The sequence below is a fragment of the Pezoporus flaviventris genome, unplaced genomic scaffold (assembly GCF_033815535.1).
Source record: "Pezoporus flaviventris isolate CSIRO_AGI_PZ_B2104156 unplaced genomic scaffold, CSIRO_AGI_Pfla_v1 ptg000002l, whole genome shotgun sequence".
Taxonomy (NCBI): Eukaryota; Metazoa; Chordata; class Aves; order Psittaciformes; family Psittacidae; genus Pezoporus; species Pezoporus flaviventris.
In genome coordinates this window covers 1,054,100-1,078,326 of record NW_026892550.1, presented here as the reverse complement: position 1 = coordinate 1,078,326, position 24,227 = coordinate 1,054,100, and the positions used below count along the sequence as shown (strand labels likewise).

The 24,227-nt window shown below is 37.3% G+C and overlaps 1 protein-coding gene across 2 annotated transcripts in view; it reads right to left on the bottom strand.

Annotated features, from left to right (window-relative positions):
- The window catches only part of CTNNA2 (catenin alpha 2), a 452,176-nt gene that overhangs the window by 53,489 nt on the left and 374,460 nt on the right, over nt 1-24,227 (bottom strand). For both annotated transcript variants that reach the window (XM_061466251.1, XM_061466261.1), the window contains 3 exons: nt 8,373-8,465; nt 7,970-8,126; nt 3,732-3,932 (listed from right to left, as the gene is read on the bottom strand). In XM_061466251.1, the coding sequence (XP_061322235.1) occupies nt 3,732-3,932; nt 7,970-8,126; nt 8,373-8,465 (451 nt within the window). The remainder of the gene's footprint in view (nt 1-3,731; nt 3,933-7,969; nt 8,127-8,372; nt 8,466-24,227) is intronic.

Here is a 24,227-nt window from a genome sequence, read left to right as displayed (position 1 = left end):
GTGCCCCAAACTTCACAGTGACTGCAGCTCTGGTTTACTCCCGCACACAGTTAACACACACCACACTTTATGAGTTCAGTGTTTGTTCCCATCAAGGCCCATAGACGCTGTGGTTTTATAGTTTTCATTTTGGATTTATAAGCAAGTCAGTGAGAGTCAAGTTTTTATTTTAGTTTAAAAGGGAAATAAAAGTATTCAATTTTAAAAAGACATTAACCAATCTGTCACTCCCTAATACTGCTGTCAGAGATAAGAATCCAGTCTACAGCGAGTGCTTGGCTATAAAGGCAGTGGGTTAGTCAAGCACAAGCAAGAAAGCACTAAAACACTAAAAAAACCCAAACCGTATGTTCCGAAGGCTGTAAATTTAAAACAAGAACACAACAAACAAATGAATCATTAAGGGGAGACCAATTCTAAAAGTAAGGTATGCATAGTTTCAATTTCTCAGAACCTACCAATATTGCTTTCCTTAAAGATTAATTTTCCCCCACCCTCCCCAGCATGAGCAAGGTGTTTCTCTTTCCAAAACAGTGTAACCATATTTCTGCACTGTAGATCAAACCCAGTACTCCTATAACAATATGAAATCCCTGGAAAAAGAGGCTTTCCAAAAGATTTCCTTTCCTGAAATGACAGTTAAAAGTAATTAATAATTGTAAGAGAAAGGTAATGTGCTTATTTCCCTGCCATTGTCATTTAACTAAATTTTTCCAGCTTTCAAAAGCACTTCATTTAAAAACAAATAAAGGTCAATTAAAAAAAAGGAGTAGCAAAGTTGAAAATGAGTCTTCATCATTGTGCTTCTCACAGACTTTGATACGTGCATCTGCGGGTGAAGCCTAACTCCAGATAAAACCATCGCATTATTCTAGTGCATTTAATAAAATCTGGGTTGGATCTCAAGGTGATGAATAGAAAGACTATAAAAATATACATGTGTATTCATAGATACTCATATCTCTATATCCATAGCTACACAGATGTGTATGCAGAGACCTGTTCCAAGGGAGAGAGCAGAGTATAAACATCCAAGGCACAGACAGAATGGTGTATGGGGGTTCTACACACCATTTTAACCAGTTTATTCCAGAGTGAAAAAATGAGTCAGTAAACTCTACCCATTTAAATCAAAAATCATAGAGAAAGAATAATAAATGTTTTTGTAAATGGCCTGAAAAGCTGCAGATAGATAGAAATTGAGCTTTAATATTAATGATCCACATTTGTGTCTGGCAGAAATTATTTTAGCTTCATGTGCTCCATTGAATCTGGGCCCATTCTGTCTTCTGAACTTCTGCTGCACAGTTTGCACATGACAGAGTTCTTAACATTTAAAATATAAGTTTTAAACTTTTGTTTACTATTCAAATTTACTCACATTTTACAAGATACAAAATAAATAACTTGAACTAAGGAATAGTGACTCAGTGTTGAGTACTGAATCCCAGAATTAGTAAGTTGATGTTGTCAATATTCACTTAGTCCGGAGCTTCCAGAACTTAAATTATAATTCAAATTATACAAAAGTGCATTAAATATGGATGGTATTTATTGTGCCTATTATTGATCTATGTAACTGACTTTTATAACTGTTAGTTACTCTGTTGAAAAATCAATATTCTTATTAATAATAATTATTAATATTATTATTAATAAAATCTAAGTCAGAAAGTTTAGCTGAATAAAAAGCCTAAATATGTTTTTTTTTTTGTGTTGGTTAATAAAGAAATCTCATTGCTAGGCAGAATTCTTCAAAATCTCTCCTTTACCAAAAGGATACTTTAACACAAGAGAGCCACAGAATATTTTACCATATCAGACTGAAGTGATCTATTTTTTTCCCCTGCTAATTCGTACCAACCCATAGACTTTTTCAAATAAGCTAAATGTACACTACTTATTCCATTGATCTCTTGCTGGGTAATGAAAAATAGGGGGACTAATAAAAACAATTTTCAGACCCACTTTGGCTTCTTCTACTTCAAAACCATGGCACAAATGGAACCACAAAACTTTGAGGGAAAAAACAAACCAAACCTTATTGCACTGTTTTCAAGCTGTACAAGGCCAAAAGACAACTCTTAAGGTCAGCTGGTTGTAAAGTGAACATGAATGTTGCATAGAAGATAGCTGTGTAGAGCCAAAAGGAGTGTGCTCTACAGGCTGAAGATCATGCCACTGATTTCTGACCTTCCCCAAAATGTTGTTCTGCAGCTCACAGGAGTCTGTGAAACTTATTTTCTACAGGCTGGTGTGAATACACAAGCACTGCAGGTGCTTGAGGCACAGCTTTCTAGTCATAATCACAATCACAAGAATCCACACTTCAGCTATAGCTTCCAATAAATGACAATGAAAAGTCAGAAGAAAGAAGAAGAAATTCTTGAATTTGTTCACTGGGATTTAGCTGCACAAATAGAGCTTGGGTTCCCTATTAGGTCTTAATAAGCTGAGGACAACCATAATACTACAATAAATCATTTTGCTTATTTCTGTTCTTAAGGCTGACACAGAGGCTGCCAGAACTACAACAGATTTTGCTTTTCTATCTCACAGGGAGATGCCTGTCTGTTTTGTCTGAATGTTACATTTGGCGTGCCCTGAGCTGATGCATTCTCATTTGCTTCTTCTCAAATACTCTTGATTTTAAAGCCCAGGTGAGCAAGTGTCACCTAATAGGGGAGGATCAGCTCAGACATTTTCAGACTTCCGAACTACGTGTATCTATATCATAGCTGGTCACTTGTACAGTGAAGTGAATGAAATCCAAAGTATGATTCATCCAAACAAAGGTAGACCACTGTTTTAAGATGAGGGCACTTGAAAGCACTGCCTGTACTGAACAATTCAGATGCGCATAGCAACAGGTAGTACTGAGTGAGTATAAAGGAGTCTAATATAACCAGCTTATGTATAAACACCTACACTTAGATGAATCTGCTCCCTGCTCTGTGAAGGCAAAAAAAAGCTTAAATAATAGTAATAAATTAATATACACGTATATACACATAAATATATATTATATATATATATCAGATACTTATATAAAATTATCATTTAATATTAATATATTATAATTATAATAATTATAATTATAATTATATAGTTACGATATATAAAATATATATTATATATATTTATATATATTAATATATACATACAAATAGATATAATAGCTTTTTAAATATAGAAAATGACAAATTAAAATAAATCAGTGCTTTTCCTGGTCTATCCATCTTGCAGACTTTTCTATTTTTGGATAATGTATTTATTTTATATAATCTCCACATTTTATATAATCTACCAGCCGTTTATATTTTTTTTTTCAATTAGGTAATGCATTTTCAGTTGCTTAAATGTATTTTCAATGAAAATTTGTTTTGTTTAGAAACCTAATTTCAGCCACCAACACGTAGATTCACCTGTACAAAACACAGACTAATGTTTGTAACAACACATAATGCATAACCAACTGACTCAGAAAGAACTTGAAGAAAAGGCTGTGTATTTGCTCAAATCATTGAAACTTTGAGGATGTAGATTAGCCTTGATGGGCTACTGAATCTCTTATATGGCTCTTGTCAACATAGCCCCTGCAATAACATTGAGTAGAGAATAAAAAACAACTCACAGTCGTAAATCTGTTTATAAACTGGTTTCAAGCACAGGTTCCCCTCTGAGTGCCATATTTCAGAGAACTAATCAAAAAACATTTCAAGTAAGCTTACCCGTTTCAGAAAGTAGTTTGGTAGCTTCCAGCACCTTCTCAGTATAAACTCCAGTTTCATAGTTTTCCATTTCTGCATTAATGATGTGAATAACTCTGGCTGCACGGCCTCGGATGGCACCTGCAGTTCTGTCCAGTGTATCGACATCTCCCTCTTGGAGAGCAATCACACACTTATTCACATCTTCCAGAATATGGTTTTCTGGAATGTAGGAAAAAAATAAGGCTCATTTCATGTCGTTCTTCCTCATAGCAAAGCTTACTGATTTGGGTAAACAGCATAAGTCAGTATGCTAAAAAATTGATATCTGTCCTTATCCAGGACTGCAAAACAAATACCATTCTGTGGTATTATGACACATAATCCCAAGTGTGATATTTATATTTCAAAGGGACTGCACTACCCTCTCTTACCCATACCGCAAATACCAACCTGTGATTCTTTGAAAAACAGTCACATTAATTTCAAGCATCACACTGAATTTTATTATAATGAAAGTGTAATAGAAATCAATGCAAAAGGAAAGCATTCAAATATTATGCAGATGCTCTAATAAACAGTTGGGCAATTTTCTGAAGCTGAATTCACACATTCTCATAAACACTCAATATGTTTGGTTCCTCTGTGCCTAAATAAGTTAGAAAAGAAAATAAATCACTTTGAAAAGACAACAGTAAATGGCCTTTGTAGATAGCAGGGTGCCTGAGCATGAGTAGTTCATCTCCTTTACTCTATTTATGCCAGAGATTAAGCTGTGCATTTTTAATGACATACAGTATAATCGTATGTGATTGTGCATATTCAGAAGGAAGAGTCAACAACAGTGAGTCTGCTCAGATAGTGTAAAATCAAGTGTTTTCATTGAAATCTTGGGAGCTGCATTGTTTTTTTTTGTGGCTCAGAATCAGGCCATCCACTCGTGCTGCAGTATCACAGCTGATGTGATATTCTCACATACTGACAATGTGAAAAGATGAAGCAGATTTTGACCAGGTCAGACATTATTTCCCTGCAGCCAGTACAGTTAAAACTCATTTCAATAATAAAACCGTGTCTGAATGTTATATTTGAGCAGCTCACTCTGAGAAACTCAGTGACTAAACAACAACTTTTCTGCCAATGTCTCAAATAAACAGAAAATGAAGTGCTCTTCTTTGTAATAGTAATAAATAAACCAGAATCAATCAGTTCAACAACTGCTTTTTGTTAATTATTCTTGGCCCCATAAATAGAATGACACATTAATCTTCACTGTTAAAAATCCCAAGGTTGGTTCATTTGAGGGTTTCAGGAATGTTTTACATGATGGTGAATTTTAAATTGTAACAACTCCGTATGAAAACAGAAATTCCCCCGAGCTGTGAATCAGAGTAACTTGCAAGGCAAAATTCTTTGTTTAAAAAAATCTCTATTCACGTTTTAAAAACGTTGCTTTGCCAAAATATTTATTCACTATTTCCTCTCTTTTTTTTTTTTTTTTACTATGGCATAGCCAAATTCTGCCCAACAAGAGAAGCCATATGGATTTGAACATGCAGCGCATTTGGAATCTAAAGTAATTGATTAAAAGTATGGTCAGCTTTCTTTTGGCAGCCACAGTATTATTCACAGAATCACAGAACTGTTTGGGTTGGAAGGGACCTTAAAGCTCATCCAGTTCCAACCCCCTGCCAGGGGCAGAGACACCTTCCACTAGAGCAGCTTGCTCCAAGCCCCTGTGTCCAACCTGGCCTTGAACACTGCCAGGGATGGGGCAGCCACAGCTTCTCTGGGCACCCTGTGCCAGTGTCTCACCACTCTCACAGAGAAGTACATCTCCCTAATGTTAAATTAAATCTCCCTTCTGTCAGGTTAAAGCCATTGCCTCTTGTTCTGCCCTACCTGCCCCATCTAAAGCCCCTCTCCAGCTTTCTTCTCAGCCCCCTTTAGGTACTGGAAATTGCCCTAAGGTCTCCTGGGGACATTATTAAAACTGTGACACTCAATATGAAGAGGAGGAGGTGTCATTACATGAGGTACATTTAAGCAGACACTAGCCCATTCTGAATGCTTCACTGTTTTAACATCCAAAAATAAAACTACCCTGGGTAAGCTGAGGCTTCCAAGCTTACAGCTAGCAGCAACAGGTTTTCTGGATACATGTGATGCCTTCTCATCTTTAATAGGCTTGTCTATGGAGAGTGTTAGAAAAAAGTCTAAACCCAGCAGAAATACTACATCTTAGCTGCCTTGGAAAGCTTGGATCTAAGTCAAGGCTATGTTAGAAGAAAATATGATTTGAGAAAAACAAAAAATAGAAACATTTTCTATTCAAATAATTTCTGATTTTATGGATACAAATGCTTGGCATGAGAAAAGTCCTCAAAGAAATAACCAAACGGTCATTTAAGCAAGTTTGACCTCTCTTTGGCTTGTGGACAGGGTCTGCAGTTTATAGCTTGGTCTGCTCTTTCATTGTAAAACTAGGTCTGTTGAAAAGTGTTTGCCAGCCTCAAATCTCAAATAAAAATCTATGTGCTACCAGATTCTGAAGTACCCTTTTATTCTGAGAGTTCATTTTTGTTTTCTTGGCATGGCTTGCAGTAAACACCCTAGCACTGGTGCTGCGCAATGGAGTGTCATTATACTAAACCAAACCATTTCCTTGTTACTAATAATAGCTGGATACAACCAAATGAAATAAAGGGGAAAGTAAAGAAAGAAGAGTACAGACGTTTATAATGGATAAATACTTTTTCTTTCTCTAAATATCTTAAACTTTTATTGGGAAATTTAGCAAACCCTAAGGAAATAAACATAAAATTAAGTCCAAGCTATCTCCTGAAGTTTGGCTCTTCTGTGACATTACAGTAGGCTAAGCACACTTGCCACACTATGTACTTACTCACAACAACAAAATTCACCTCTTTCAAACTGTAATAGGCAAATAAGTTGTCTACAACAGACAATTAACCCAAGAGATGCAGCACTTTGCAATTATAGTATTCATTGCAATATTATAACAATACACTCTGCCACAAGTTGTAGCACTTCACAAGGAGGATGGAAAAAAGACTGCGACCCAAAAAGTCCTTCTCTTCACCATCCCTTCTTTATGTAAGGACTAAGACACTTTCTCTGTTTTCATAGGAGACCTTGTTTTGTATTGTGATCCTTCCTAGTGAGGTAAGAGAAGTGCGGCACAGCACTGGTTCTGGCTCAGCACTAGTAGTCATTTTTTCTCCTTCTTAGTAGCTGGTGCAGCACTGTGCTTTTGACTTTCAGCCTGGGAACAGCGCTGATAACACCGATGTTTTCAGTTGCTGCTCAGTAATGTTTACTCTGCCCAAGGACTTTCTGAGTCTCATGCTCTGCCAGGAAGGAGGGGAAGCTGGGAGGAAGCAGAGACAGGACACCTGACCCAAACTGACCAAAGAGGTATTCCATACCACAGCACGTCATCCCCAGGATGTAGAACTGGGGGCAGTTACCCGGAAAGGCTAGATCACTGCTAGGGTTGGGCTGGGTATCAATCAGCAGGTGGTGAGCAGTTGTATTCTCTGCCCTTGTTATTTCCCTTATTATTATTATTGGAGGTAGCAGTAGTGATTTGTGTTACACCTTAGTTACTAAACTGTTCTTATCTCAACCTGTGGGAGTTACATTCTTTTGGTTCTCCATCCCATCCCTTTGGGAAAGGGGGGAGGAAGAAAGTGTGGAGGGGGGGAGCTGTCCTGAGAACACACCTATATTGGACTCACATGTAGCATCTCCCTTTTTCCTACCTCTTTTCAGGGCCTGGTAACCTGCTATGGATAACTGGAGTTATGGTATATCTGCCCCAGTGTTTACACACAGCTCACCTGAGCAAAGCTACAAAACAAAGTAAGGAAAGTTCATCTTTCCTCCTCTTGACTACAACTGCACGAGGACTCTAATAACAGTTTGTGCAAAACTGTCAGCCTGACACAGGTCTCGAACACATTTTCAAAAGGTGGCCAAAATCCTAATGTGTGCCTGTGTCAAAACAAAACTTCTCTAGAAAAAGAAGCACAAATAGGATATTCTCCTGGAGATGAAAAGCTAACCAGGGATTAATTAGCATGGCTTGGTTCCTCCTGCTGACTGTAGAAGATCAGCATTCCAGTAGGGACGGACTAATGGAATAACAATCCTTTAGTAATTACAGGTTTTCTCTGCTCTAACCTGTTACTTTAACTTAGAAGTGTATTTTTAGAAGAGTCCCTTGATCCCAGTACCTGAAACGGAGAGGAAATCATCCACTGAAGTGATGTCATCAACAGCTTCAGTGAGAACTCGCACTTGTTTCTCCCACTGATCTTTAAAGACATCCATGTTGTCCTGTGCTACTTTGCTCTGGGGTCTGGCGGCCAATGTGAGCGCAGCATTTATTACCTGTTGTTCAAAATCATTTGTTACACAAGGGAAAGAACAAATAGATAATAGACCATTAAAACCACAGCATTGCACCCCAGTCTACAGACATGAATGTATCTTTCACAGTTCATGGAAAGCAGGCAAAAGTGCAATGACAAAGGTAAGGCTATAATCTTCATCTAGGCTGTTTTCCCTGTCCCAGCTAATTAATGTTTTCAATGCCAAAAGAGTTCTTGAGTACTTTTTAGCAGGAATCTTACTTACCTGTGGGCACAGACTGTCAATCTGCGTGGCTGCCATACGGACTAACTTCACGCCTTCTTCATTGTTCGAGATCGAACAGGCCAGATTTGCAACCTGCAATGAAATCAGCAGAATGGGAATCGAGTTTTAGGCAAGTGGTCCATTTTATTGCTTTCTCTCTTCTTCTTGAGCCCTGCCTGGAATGAAAGAATTGTATACAAGAGGAATGATACCACATCTTCTATGCTGGTGAGCAGAAACCCATGTAGATTAGTTCCTTACTAGCCATATTAATTTGCTTTTTCTCAAAATCTTCCCTGTCAAGTGTTTCACATCCTCCTTTATAGCTTGAAAATCTCCTGAGAAGTCATGTAGAGCATCTAAACAATCATCTGTACATTTCCTTTTCTCAGTTTCTTTTTCCTTTTATGAATCATGTCCATTATTAATACTAATAATCAGACTCATCCATACACTCTCAGCTTTGCAAAATGAAGAATCTTTGATCCCTTAACACCTGGAATTGTGCTTTTTTCCCTGAGAAACAACACTCTGATACCTTCACTGATACTGGGAAGTTACGTATTTCTCAAATATCTTCATTGTTTCAGATTCTGATGGTTTTATGCATGTTAAAATAATTTTAATTCTCAGGTGAACCTTTTTATTTTTGCACAATCGTCTGCTGCAGATTAAAATGTCCATTAGCAAGAGTATCATAACTTGGCCACATGAAATGTCTCTTTTGAAAGCCTAATTCTGTACCATATCGCTGAATATCTTGCTCAAAGATGTAAGTATCTACATGTGCTTGCTCTGGCACAGCTTTGGGAAGTCTGAACCTCACAAGACTAGAGACTATTTGGATAAGATAAGACAAGGAAGGCTTAGAAAGACACCTGAATGACATCTAGCAATCAGACTCCCAGACACTGCAGAGCTTTCACTGTGGCTTGGATGCAAGTGGCAGAGAATGTTCTCCCAGCTCATACAGTGCTGCCTGTAAAATATCCATTCCCAGAAGCTTTATGCCAAGTCCATGAACTGCCATGGGTTTTCCAAACAGTAACTCATGTCATAGTGCACATAATTAAGCTCATTAGGGGTATTTAAATCATAAAGGTACATTCTGGGATGGGGGAATACAAGATATTTTTTTTAATCAACCAAAAGTGTGGCTCTTGATCCTAATCTACATTAAAACAAACTTATACAATTTTAAATATGCTTCCTTGATATTATTCACTGTGCCTGAAGGCATAACTATCAGTTGGAAATGATTCATGAATTAGTTCAAATACCCCCATCTTTCTAATTTTCCTCCAGTCTCCTCTTGTGGTATTAATCTGTTCTCGTCTCCAGTGCACATCGCCACATTAGCCTGGTCCATCTGTTCTGCATAGAACCTATTTCACTTCACAGTTATGTAGAACGTGGTTTGCATGTATCACAGTGCCAAAGCCCAGGGAAGAAAAGAACCTAAGGCTTCAAAGAGTCTTGCAGGCATTTCCTAGTCAAGGTTTTATCATAATGTTGTGATTTTTATTTTCATTTCATGGTGAGACAAATGAGTTAGTCTGTTTGTTAACAGCCTTACAGCACTCATGTCAAAAACACTCTCCTAAGCTGACATCTTCCAATTAATTTACCATTTTCTCTAGTAATTTCTTTGCACACATCAAACAGCCTACTTTAATCTTCATGAGAAACAAAAGCTAAGGAGGATAATAATTAGAATGCATTAACAAGAGTGGAAATTACAGACCTTAAACACTAGCAAATGGTAATAAGTTCAGCAAAAGCCATCTCCCTCTATTTTAAATAAGTGGTTTTTCAGATTGCCCTTTCATTTTGTGATTATCATGATGAAAATCTTTCCTAAGGCTTCAGATGCACGACACATCTTACTCTTTCTCAGACAGTAGTGAGATTATGTGGCTGGAAGGGGCCGGGTGTCATGAAATGTCAATCAAACTATTAAGCAGGTCTGTGAGTTCTTTTGGAAGAAAAAAAAAAGTCAGTGAAACTTACTTCTTCTCTGCCTCTGTTAATTACTCTTTGAATAGAATCTGATAAGATAATAGCTGGATATTGTAAAGTTTCCTGGTTTTCCAAGGAAGGATACAGACATAACCACAGGAAACTTTTTCTCCTCTTGTAAAATAATTCAGAGTTCAGAACATTGTTTTGGATGTTACTATCAATAGAGAAAGAGTACTAATGTAATCTATAGCTACATTAAATATGCATCACAAGAGCATTACAGTTACCTGTTTAAAAACTAAGACACATATTATGTATAATTTGAATCTATACAGGTGCTATGATATATTTCAAGTCTTGCATAAATATAGCCCTGTATCATCAGCAGTCAGAAAGCAAAGCTACTTTCACAATTCAGCACAGTATGCCAGCCTGTACCATGGGAAGATCTGATTATGTCAAATAAGCATAGTCACAAGAAAATTCTACAAAGGTAGATGCAATCTGGATAAAATTGAATTTAGCAGTACAAATCTGAAATAGCATGACTTTACCCAAAATGTATTTTTAAAACATGGCAAGACATGTTTTAATGCCCACATTTCAGTGCCATCATACAAGCATGGATCCGTGAAACAATCCAAGTTTTAAGTGCACTCAGTCACCAGATAGAACACTATCTAATTATTTTGATTGACATCGTTATCAAATACACAATCAAGTAAGCATCAGTTAAGATTCTTGGCTTAACAATGCTCTTAGTTGATAGAAACTGAGATAATTCAACTTTAGCCTACAAGTAAATTTAGCCTACTATAAATTCAGCGACTTCAGATATTTTTCCTACCTAAAACTATGGCCTAAAAAGCTTAGACCCAATTCCACCCCACTTAGCTGAGACATTTTGGTTAGGTGCCAAACTAATCTCTTTGGATAATGGATAAAAACAGAAAGGCACTTCCAGAGACTGTTTCACGTCTTTGCTTGACTATCTCATCCTCTAGATGTGTCTAGTTTATTACTTAAACTTAGATTTTAGTTAGCCCTGGTTATTATTGACAAAGGTATTACTGAAATAACAGATGTTTTAATGGTGCATTACAGAATCATAAAATAGTTATCTATTTTGCATATGCATATTTAATACAACATGCTTTGTCAGGAACCCACACTCTTCAAGGCTGGGAATCCATTTCATATGCCACTCTGGAGCTGGATGAAGCAGATAGCTTGGAAAGGAAAATAAAAAGACCGCATGCTACTGTAGCTGCCAATTTGCTCAGACTTTGATTTGACAGCCTTTACCTTTATGCTTCAAGTGCTCTGCCTCCACCAAAGCATTGAAGAGGAAGTTTCATAAGAGGCTGTGGAAGCGACCAGGTAATTAACTTTTCTATCTTCTGTTTACCGAGTTCCTTGAGCACACAGAACTTAAGTTTGTATGAAGATCAATGAGAACTGACTGAAGAGTATTTATATGAATGAAAACGTTTTAAATACCAAAATCAATGAACTGTGAATCATTCTTGAAATGCATGGAGAACTTAATAACACTGAAACTGCTGTGTAGATAAACATTATTGTCTAGAATTTCAGGTCTGCTAAGTTACTCTTATACAATCAAAACAATTGCTAAACACCTTAAACCTGTCCTGCAAGAGGATGGAAAAGTAATGAGCAAGAAAATAAATACTCCAGCTTCAGTGATGCTGTATTTTTCTGCAATCACAAAGCTGCTGAACCAATACTAGAACTGGGGAGGTGAAAAAGTACGTATCAACTCCTTCAGATTAATTTCCTATCACTGGCACTGAAAGCCCTAGATGCAATTCTGCACCTTGCTAGGTATCTATCTTAAACCATGCAAATAATTCCATCAGTTTCAGTTATTCAAAACATATGCAGGATCAGTCCCAATAAAATGTATTTGCACGTATTTGGTTGTATTTCAGCCTCAAGCAGTTTTCTGCTGTACAGCAGATGGAGGTGGTGAAGGGCTTTGTTTCTAAGGCAAATTTTGACTACCATTGTAGTAAGGACATACTAATGACAGGATTTATCTAAAGATATATTTATATGGCAGCTGGACATGTAAGTACTGTATGGATACGCAATGCCTACACTAGTTTCTTGCTAGGTAGCAACTGAAGCATGGATTAGTATTTTTTCAATGCATTGCTTTTTGCCACACATACTACTTACAACAGGAAGCCTTTATTTCTGCCATAAAGTTGCACCCCAGTTTACAAATGTAATCAAAGATCTTTCATACCAATTTACTCAGAAGATGTGGTTACCTTTTGGTGTGTTTTTAAACTAGGAATGTTTCCAATTCTGACTCGAGCTTTTTGCATTATTAAAGATAACTATGAGTAAAAAAATGCATTGTCCTCTCATTCAGACTTAAATTCAAATATTTAACATGGCCACTTTGCATTAAATGTACATGAAAAGGCCCATACAAGAAACCTATTGTTTAGAGCAAAAATGTAAACAAAAGGGGGAAAGGGGGAGGAGAAAGGACCAGTATATGCTCTAGCAAAGAAGCAGCATCAACACAAAGCCTTGCAGAATATTACAGCAAATGTGTATATTCTATTCCTCCAATCCTCATAAATTCCTTAGAAGAAATAATACACAAAAAGCCCTATTCAGTTTCCCCAAATGTTTAACCATTCTAAGGTAAAGAATGCAATCCATTAATATCTTGGGTTTGTGTCTATTTTGTAAATATATTTTCTATTCTATTGTAAATACATATTCTATGATTCTATGACTATGTTTTTATTTTTATTTTTGTTATATGTATCCCCTATTTATGTCATTTATTTTTCCACTGCAATTAAGAGATGGAAATATTAGGAAGTAGAAAATTTACAGCAAGTTATTCTAGTTTTTAGGGAAATATAGAATAACATAAAGAAACCCAAGACACCATAAAACTCACTTGTCTATACCACATGTTTAAGAAACTGAAACCTTCTGAGTTATTCTGCTTGAGTTTAAGGTGGCTTAAGTCAGAATCTTCTGTAGCATGCACAGTGGACTAAAGCCAAGTCAGTTACTGTGTTTCAGCTGATGAGTGATAACTTGCTGAACTGTGGTATCTTAGCTATTTGTAATTATTTATCTATCCCCTTAGTAATTTATCCAGATGTTGTTACAAATGGTTCAAAGTTTGGACATTTATTAATGTTGGTACTGCTGTAGACAGCCCAGTGATATTCATGGAGCTGCAAGTAAAGAGGTTTTCTAAAGGAAAGCACAGAATTGAAGTGAAGTTACCCAAGATCTTCAACTTGTTTATCCTCACTCTCTTCACTCAAGCATTATATTATGAGCAAAACTCTATCACTAGACAGAATGTTTTTGCACATACACAAACAAGTGCCAAAAATCTAAATGTCACTGAGAGTACATATTGCTCTTCCTCTTCACACACCGCAGTGCCAATTCGTACTACCATGAAAATATTAGACCGTGGTCTCTTTCTCAGTACCTATTCCATATGGCATGGGGGGAACCTCATACTGGATAACACTGAAAATTTTCCCTCATTTATATTAGCCAGTCACATAGTCTTATCTTAATAAGAGATGTATTTTTAAAGGTTGCTCACATGTACATACATTCACATGTATTAAAAAATCTAACTGTATACACAGCAGTAAAAGAAAGCCATTGCTTTTGTAAATCGCTGATGAGTTGGCTTACTGAATTTGACATTTGCTCTGAAGAATTTTAATACCAAACCCTGAACATATTTAATATAAACTGTCCAGGCTTTTACGATAGGTAGCAGTAACATCAGTACATTAGAAAGCCACAGAGAATTTTAAGCACAACAGTTGAATGCTTTATTTCATGTCTTATATGATGCCCACTGAACCTGTGTGAAATTTTTTACTTCTCAAAAGGTCAACAGCATATTCACTCATACTGACTACAGGAATAAGGCTTTTCTGCTCAAACTCCCTCAGACTTCCCCCATATCAGATCTACTTAAAAGAGCTTTAAGATATTTCTGCTTTTTTGTAAAGTTCAGACTGTGACTTGAATAAATTCAGTGGGTCTTAGACTGAGATTTTTGAAAGAAACTTAAGTGTTAGAGGCTTCATGTGTACTGAAACCTCAAGTCAAGATGCAAAAATCCCAGCTTTGGACAATTTCAGGGAAGTGTTATTTATGCAGTCTGTATCTCCATCATCACCATCATCATCTCCCCCATTTTCTGGGACATGCCATAATATAGGATGGAGCAGAAGTGAGAACAAAAATGAAACACCTTGAAAAATCTTTCTACTTTCTTATGTTCATAACTAAAATACATTGGTTCATGTTGAATTGCAGAGCTGCCAGTAAAGAACACAAGAAAAGAGTATTCTATTATGCCCAAACCTTTAATACAGACAATAATAATGGTTTTAAATAGGAATAAAAAAAAGATATTTGCTAGGAGTAATTACTGACTCTTTTTCTTCTTCTTCAGGCTCAGAGCTGTTCCAGTTACCACACATGAAGACCTAATCTCCCAGTCTCACAATTAAAAGTCCAGGCATAAATCTGTTATGGTTTCCTCTGTTCTACCATATCTATAAATAGCTTGAAATTAAAGGACTTTGGAAAAGCAGGCGTGAATGTTATTTCCCAGAGCTGGAATCAATAGAAACACTTTCTGCTTTGACAGAAAACTCCCCTAGGAATTACAGATGATTGTCCTTTGGTTTCATAAGGTGTATTTCTGTGCCATTCAACTGGAGCATAATTAACTGACAATCAGTACTAGTGGGGAACCCGTATGCTGCTCAGCTGTGAAGCAGGGAGGGAGATGAGGACAGCAGAAAGACTCCTCTCCTGAGGTTCACTCCCAAAGGAGTCTGGAAGTGCAATGGGGCACCCAGCTTCAGACAGGTGGGATCCCTCCCTTCAATGATTTGCTCACTCATCAATGCAACTTCTCAATTTTCTCTCTATACATGTGCAGCCATTGCTGAAGAAATAAACAGCAAGCAGCTACAGTAAACTGAGAAGAAGAGCAGAACTCGGGCTCAAGAACGTACTTACAACCAGATTCCTACTTTAATTTAACACCTCTTGAGCAATATAGAATTGCACTGATGAAATGCAGCAAGTCTTTCTCCTCTAAGAAAACAGCTTATAAAGCTGTAGGGGATCTGCTCTTTATTTCCCATCTATTCAAGTGGGCTGTGAAGCAGATACCCTTTTGGAGACCAAAAAGTGGGATGGGAGTGACCCATCTCAGGGCTCTTTCACCTCTGTTAGAAGGATCCGGTTACTTTTCTATCTAATCTGACCATAGGTAAAGGCTTTCTTACACCATTCTTCCATACCTGGTCTGTTCATACTGAAAAAAGCAGAGAATAATATAGCAGAACACCAAAAACTGTAACAACACCTTTGAAATATCAGAAAACAGAACCTTTAACCAACAGTAACAGTTATGCCCCAAAGCATGCAAAAACAGCCAAAAGAATTTGTTCCAGTATACCAACAAATGAGGAAATAATTCAGGGTATTTGTGTATTAATTCTTTCTGGTCAATCTGCAATCAAGGCAATGGCTATTAAAGCTCATAATGAATTATGAACAATGAATACTGAAATACTCAAGGGGCAAGAGGAGACTTGGGGTCCTATGGAAACAAGATTTACAAGACACCTCCCATATGAAGACAGGCTGAGAAAGTTGGGGCTGTTCAGCCTGGAGAAGAGAAGGTTGCTGGGAGACCTCATAGCAGCCTTCCAGTATCTGAAGGGGGCCTGTAGGGATGCTGGGGAGGGACTCTTCATTAGGGACTGTAGTGACAGGACAAGGGGTAACGGGTTAAAACTGAAACAGGGGAAGTTTAGATTGGATATAAGGAGGAAATTCTTTCCTGTTAGGGTGGTGAGGCACTGGAATGGGTTGCCCAGGGAGGTTGTGAATGCTCCATCCCTGGCAGTGTTCAAGACCAGGTTGGACGCGGCGTTGGGTGATATGGTTTAGTGTGAGGTGTCCCTGCCCATGGCAGGGGGGTTGGAACTAGGTGATCTTAAGGTCCTTTCCAACCCTAACTATTCTATGATTCTATGAGTTGATCCCATAAAGCAATTTTGACAACATACCTCTGGCAGTGCTATAATTAATATATATTAACAGCAAGTAGCTACTAAAGCAATCCATCTATCTAATAACAGTCCACTTTTTTGGCAAACTAGTCAGTGACCCTGGAACAGGGATGCATCCCTGACTGGGTTGTGATAATTAAACGTTGTATTATCAGGAAGCTGTATCTTGACAGTTGTTGAAGATAAACAGGGGATTGTGATAAGAACTCAACAAATTTCATGATAGTAACAGAAGCACTGAAGAGATTAACACAGTGTGATATTGGACACCCCAGGTGTAAACAAATCACTAATTACTGATCCCTAGAGAAACATAACTCGTGAGTCAGATAGAACCAATTTTAGTTAGCTGACCAATGCAGATGGAGCTTAACTTGACAATGAATGCAAAGAATAATAAGAAAGGCTTCTACAGATATGCCAGCCACAAAAGGAAGGTCAAAGAAAATGTGCCACTTATGAACAAGACTGGAAACTGGTAACAACAGGCAAGGAGAAGGCTAAGATAGTCAATGACTTTTTTGCCTCAGTCTTCACTGAGTCTTCCCACACCTTTCAAGTGGGTAGACTACAAGGCAGGGACTGGGGGAGCAAAGTCCCTCCCCCTGTAAGGGAAGATCAGGTTTATGACCACCTGAGGAACACCAATATACATAAGTCTATGGGACCTGATGAGATGCATCCCAGAGTCCTGAGCTAACTGGCTGATGTAATTGCCAACCCATGGTGTCTGAAAAGTTGTAGTCACCAAGTGAAGTCCCTAGTGACTGAAGAAAGGAAAACGTTGCATCCACGGACCCTAGGAACTACCAACCTGTCAGCCTTACCTCTGTACCTGGGAAGATCATGGAACAGATCCTCCTAGAAACTATTCTAAAGCACGTGGAGGACAGAGAGGTGATTCAAGACAGCCAGCATGGCTTCACTGAGATAGATGCCTCATCCCTAGAACCATTCAGATCAAGTTGGATGAGGCGCTGAGTAACCTGATCTAGTTGAAGATGCCCATGCTTACTGCAGGGGGCTGGAACTAGGTGACCTTGAAGGTCCCAACCCAAACCATTCTATAATTGTAGCAATTTTAGGGCTGAAGTTGTGCAGATAAAGGAAGAATTGTATAACCATCTACTACAACTCCTACAATGATTGATAGCAAAGCTGGAGACACCTTTAAATTCTATATAAGCATACAAGAGTAGCAACTTGTTCACATGAAAAACCTGAAATTTGAGTATCTAGAACTAGTCAGTCTGCTATCCTGCATTGCTATGTAAATATTGTTTATTACCATTAAGGGGAAATATACCTTTAGTGCTTGTGCTTCATCCATGACCCTGCCTTTGAGGCGAGGTTAAGATTTGTGACCAATGTGCTGGTCGTCCCCTAAATTATATGAAAGCCCATATCTGAGTCAAGATGAGTGTCCCCCCCGAGGGAAAATTCAGCTTTTTGCTTTATTTGGCCACTTGACAGGCTGGAAGCACTGGTCAGCATGATCATTTATTCAGCTATAGCTCATAATGCATTTGTCCAGCCATGAAAGGAAAGAGAGATAGGAAACACAGAAGGAAGCTTTGAAGGCAAGATGAAGAAATTAATGGGGATGAAAGAATAGGGGTGTAGGTAGAAACTGGAGACATTACAAAAGTAGAAATGTGATACACCACAGAGACTGGAGTTAAAACTGCAGGTACTGCATAAGAAGGAAGACTGCTAGTGTCAAAGAAATCTGACATTATCATGGTAAAGTGCATGTAGAATACACATTTTTATTATTATTTATATTTTTTTTAAGAAATAAAGACTTATTTGTTCCCTTGCTCACAAACAAGACATCGTAAAATACTATGATTGCCTTCATAGGGGTACGTGAAGAGATTTTTACTTGGAGTAATATTTTAAAGGCTTACGAAGTCACACTCAGAGGAAGACTGATTTTATATGTATCCAATTTCTGTGCAATAATAGTCTACAAAATGTTTCTACAATAATTTAATACTGGTTCAACAGTAATGCAAAATTATGTCGTCTGCCCAGAACCAGAACATGCAGACAAGGCAACAGAATGAGATGTTCTCTTTTCTATTCCTCCTGTCAGTATGCTTTAACCTTGGAATGAAGAGCTCATATTGGCTTGAAACATCATTTAGTTTATTCATCTGCTTAGTCGCCCTTTTTCCTGCTAATATACCCCATTTTCTGTAGGAGAAGCCATATTTATGATGATTAATTTTATGACGTGAGTGTCTGATAGCAAGAAACAAAGACCTAGAGTACTTAACAGAAAAAAAGGTATGTGGCTATAGGTATTTTCCCATTTCTGTATTATAAAAAAATAGTCAGACAGTTATCTTACTCCTTCCTTTCTGTCCTACCACTTTTAGTGGTGTACTTTTAGTATGACCAGAAACAGGAAGATGACTTACATAGAGTTGTTTAACAGCAGCTGCATTTATACCAGTAACCTAACCACAGACTTGAGAACCTGAACACACTTTTCACCTTTTTCAACTGTAAACATAATCCTTAGCAGAGTTTTAGCCTGCGCTACCTCATCTACACAGCACATGATTTCTTTTATATCTGTTAGAAAGATGCGGACAAAAGAGATGGCACTGAGAAACCTTACATCTTGATCTGTTCTAACAGGTAAGTAAAGGACAATGAAATGAGAAAATAATGCATTTATATTTAGTTCTTTCTCCTGCTCTGAAAGGGGAATACATAAAAAAAAAAGTAGTCTTTTTAATGTGCTGGAATTCATATAATCAAATTATATTTTCTCCTAATTTAAGATGGCTTTTTTTTAAAGAATTTTGGTTTTGCTATAGTACTAATAAAAATGTTGATATTTTCATCTGAGTTATAAACTCAATCATATGGTTTATTTGATTAAAACCTGTTACATTCTGACTCAGTCTTACATTTTATCCAGTTTTCACACATCTGCAGTTCTATGCATGAAAGCTGATTACCTTCTCAAAGGATCATCATTAGCTCAAATATCCAAAGCCATCTGAACAAACCTCAGATTATTTCTGGTGTATTAGAGTGCTGTTTCTGGCTTTTTCTTTGACTCCTCCAAAAAACCAAGTAATTTTCATATGAATGCAGCTCACACACAAATTCTTTTAATAATGAGGCTTTATATCAAGAGCTCTTCATATGACTTTTAGCATTAAAAAATAAAATGGGAACAAACATATATCTAAGAAATCAAAACTGACATTAAACTCTAAATGGAACTGCAGACAGAGATCTTTAATTCACTGTGCTTTGATTTATGGGCCTCTTGGCATGCAGAGTCCACTGTCTCTGCTATTACATTTAATGGTGGTATCAGGATGCTTTTGGGCTCTTTTAAAACTGGTAGCTCAAAGTCTGTGGCCAGTGGGTCCACGATAAAGCTGCAGAGTCTTTCCACAAGTCAATTTTAATATATTTTTTTAAAAGCTTTTGATTAATTTAATTCAAAGTAACAGATAAATCTCAGTGAACATTAAATTCCTCAAATTTCAATGGAAACAAGCAACTGTTTTGAGGCTCTTAATGGCTCACTGAGCAACGAGTTTACCTGACAGGCTGCACTGAGGCATCTGAGTAGGTAAGAGACTTCCTAAATTCTGTGGGAAAAGCTTCAGCTGGATCTGATACTTGACCACAAAATGAAAATCTCTAAGGAACTGGGATTCATAATTTCTAGTGTTTACAGAGCTGCTTGTTTAATCACAGATTACTCCTTCCTACAACACCAGAGCAAGAGTCACACATCTGAAAAACCTTTAACTAGGCAGTGGGAGAGTTACTGTGTTTCTGAGGTTGGTTATAAGAAGACAGGTTTGGAGTAAGATGTTTTAGCAGGCTTTTATAGGGACTCCCATCCTTTGTAGCGTGTTGATACTAACACTTTTAGTATCACACTGGACATGTGAAATGACAGGTTGGGCTGAGCAGTTGCTCTGGCACTTTGATTTCTTGTTCCTGTAAGAACTCCTTCATTAAATCACCTTTATAATTAGCCACAAGTGAATGAATGAATTATGGGAGTAGGTTTTTTTCCTCCATGTTGATTGGGAAGCTATAACATTACAGGTCATCATTCAGTTTTCCAACACCTGTCTTCAGATTAGGTGATTCCTGAGATATCCTTAAACAGGAAAAGAAGTGAACATAGGAAATGCAGTAAAGTACAGCATTATTAAGTCTCTTCTTAGGCACTTGCCATGTTCTTTTGAGAAGCAGTAACTGCATCCATGAATATGTCCAGATAAGGTGATGGATGCTAACTTCTTTATTAACCCATAGATTGCCTACCAGATGAGGAACAACACTTCCCTATGTCCTTGTTTAGGAGTAGGCAAAACAAGTTTCTTTTAATGTAGAGAACATCCTGGCTAAATTTGATTAGTTTTGTCAGGAGACTGGATACCACAGGAACATCCAGTTCACTGCACCAATATTAATATAATATTACTATGAGTCATTGAAATTTGAGCCAAAAGGAAATTTGACAGATGATGCTCCTGTCAGAAGGCAGGATCAGCTGTACCTAAACTATTCCTGACAGATGTTTGTTTCACTTAGTCTCACCAGTCTACATTGATACCAGTTGTATGGATTTCTATTCCTGTATATGAAACATTAAATTAGGGAAAACAAATATCAATAGTGTGTGATGAGGTCAGATTTACCAGAACAACTGCAACAAGTGTGCACTAATCTGCATTCAGGGCCCATTCAAATACATATCAAGAGATTGAGTAATGACAGCAAGAAGAAAAACAAACTGAGAAACCCTAAAAAACCCTAATTTTTCTTGCCTCTGCATATTTTTCCTTTGCAGACTCACTGTTAGCTAAAATCTGAATCTCAGCTATTACGCTTTGTGAGTAAAGAGAACAGAGAAAAAACCATTTTTCTACTGCACAGCAGTAAGGCTATTTGCCATTAGATCTATCTACATGCTTATAGTAAATTCATAGAACTTTAGTACCTTAAAAAACACAAACCAAACCACCCTTATAATAGGATCTACTGAGAAGCTTCATATATCAATGTAGGTGACATATTTAGCTAAAAGAAATTTTGACATCCTTTCATACCATCTTTTTTGCATGTGCATTTCTGTGCTTGAAGCACTACTGGAGAGGATTATTGGTTGAGTCTAAACAATTCATCTTGTAAATTAGATTTCCACATATTTCCCAGGCTCTTATGATACCTTTATGCACTTGGAAGACCAAAAGATAAAAAACTATCAAAACATATCTTTGAAGGATTTTCCTTTCTCTGACAAGTTATGTTCAGAACAGGCTTAATGCATGGTTATTGCTGTCTCTACTCAGAAGTTGGTAGTATCTTAGACTCCCTGAATAATGCAAATATAATGATAAAGTTTTTGATCACTACTTCAGTTATTTAAAATGGACCTTGGTTAACTCGATTCTACTTATTTGAAAGCCAGTCAATGTTCTCACGGTGAGAAACACCAACAGAAGGCCTGAACACATTAAATGTTAGCAAATTTTAAATGTAAAATCTCTAAATTCTGTGTGTGAGAGTAAGAGATAGAGGGGGTTCAAGTGCAGCTCTAAACAGAAATGATTAAGCACTCATACAGTAAAGAACTGCAGATCACATTCAACATCTCACTCAATAACATAATTCTCAAGTAGATATACAAAAGTCATCAACCCTAACATAGATGACCAAGCTTTTTCATCCAATCCATCCAATGAGACAAAGCTGGAGATCCCCATCTGATATATACCAGCTTTGCTCCATTGCAGCAAAGCTTCAGTGATTTACAGCCGCCTTGGCTCATATAACACACTCTTTGGTCAATAAATTGTAGCTTTGACAAACTAAGGTAGAAATGAATTCCACAATCAATCCACCAGCGATACACAAATGGCAGTAAATGTGGCTCTGTTTCCACTTCTCTGTATGCACAATGACATTCCAGAAATGTTTACAGGACTCTGCAGAAGTCACTGTAGTGCCAGTCCATGTACAAGAGGAGCCAGTTAAAAAAGGATTTTCTAAATGTGGCAATTGATCACAAAAACTTTTCTTTCACTGGCATCAAGAAGACACAATAGGTTGACCAAAGAATGTGCTGTAGTCTCTATCAAAAAAGTTATATATCATTACTGCCAGATATCGAGTTATGTATTACAAAAATACATTGTTCCTATGCCTTTTTATTATTGTCACCCACATCTTTTTAATGGTTAATTCATTATGAATTCACTGGACAGCCATCAGCATATATTTAAACTACTAAAAACTGGAATTTATTCATCCAGCTGTATATTGGGATTTGTTTGGTTATTGGGGGCCAGTGAACACGTAACACACTTTTATAAACTGATATTGAACAGGAAGAAACTGCATTAGAATGAAGCCAGAATAACAATGAGCTGAAGAGTCAGGTGAGCATTTCTTGCTTCAGCTGCCCCATGCACTGTCAGGAAGCTCATGCCTTTATTTTTTCTTTAATTGTTATTATTTTTAAATCCTTACTTTTCTCCATTACAATTTTTATGTAGCTCTTTAAACGCCTTTACAGCTGCCATGGTGACGGCCCCCTGCCAGCTAAAGGGGCAGAAATGGCACGAGTGGTCTGTCTGTGTGGCTGAACCAAGCATGTGATGGGGTTTCGTTCCCAAATGGAAACATGTTATAACTTTTCCGAGCTAAAAGCTTCTAATACTACTTTTCAGTGTGTCTTTTAACAAAAATTAGAAATTGCTATTAAATTTATTCTTTTCTTTCTATATATTTGTTATTATATGGTCCAGCTTCAGCAGAATTGATTCTGATTGACATCAGTGTGAGTGACAGGAGAAAAGACCTCAGTAGTTTGAGGGTAATAGCTGGTGAAAATATGTACCAGTTCCATTTCTGAGCCAATGGAAACCTACCCCAGGCAGTTCCCATCTCAGAAGCTACCTTCTCTGAAGGACAGTCAAATAGTCTGCAATATTATTACCTGCTACCTATTACACTGACATTACTCTGTAGTCTTAAGAAACACATCAAGAAACTATGTAAAATAATAGAGTATTCTGTAGTAACATGAGAGTGCCAGTCAAATTTGGTAGTGAATAGCTTGTACAGAAAAGGCCAGGTTGGACAGGGCCTTGAGTGACCTGGTTTAATGGAAGGTCTCTGCCCATCTCAGGGGGGCTGCAACCAGCTGATCTTAAGGTCCTCACAAACCCAAACCATTCTAAAATGTCACCGCAGTGAATGTTCACCTGCTCTGTTAAAAGTACAAAAAAACCTAACATCACACAGACACAGATACACTTGCAGTTTTTCAGGATTCCAATTCTGAAAAATTCAAAGACAAATATTTTTCAGTGTATTAACTGGGGTCAAAATTCCTAAATTTTCTTTTCCTAGAAGTCAAAACCCAATATAAATAACGGCAAATGGACTTGAGCTTAGGATATCTGAATAGAGTATATGTTGAGAAAACACTAGTGAGTAAAGCTGATCTCATGCATGTTTTAGAAGTTCATAGAACAGCTGATTTTCATGTCATGTTACTCCCAGTTTAGGCAAGCATTCAATATGAGAAGGGAGCACAGAGGTGATTTACATTTAATATCTCGATCTCATTTCAAGAGAACAGCTTAAATGCAAACACAGTCAAGTTGAAAGACTTAATGTTCTACTTGAATTCACATGATTTATGGAAGGAGGAAAAAAATCCGACATGGTTTCAACAGGCTGAGAAATGCTAGTTTCATCTATA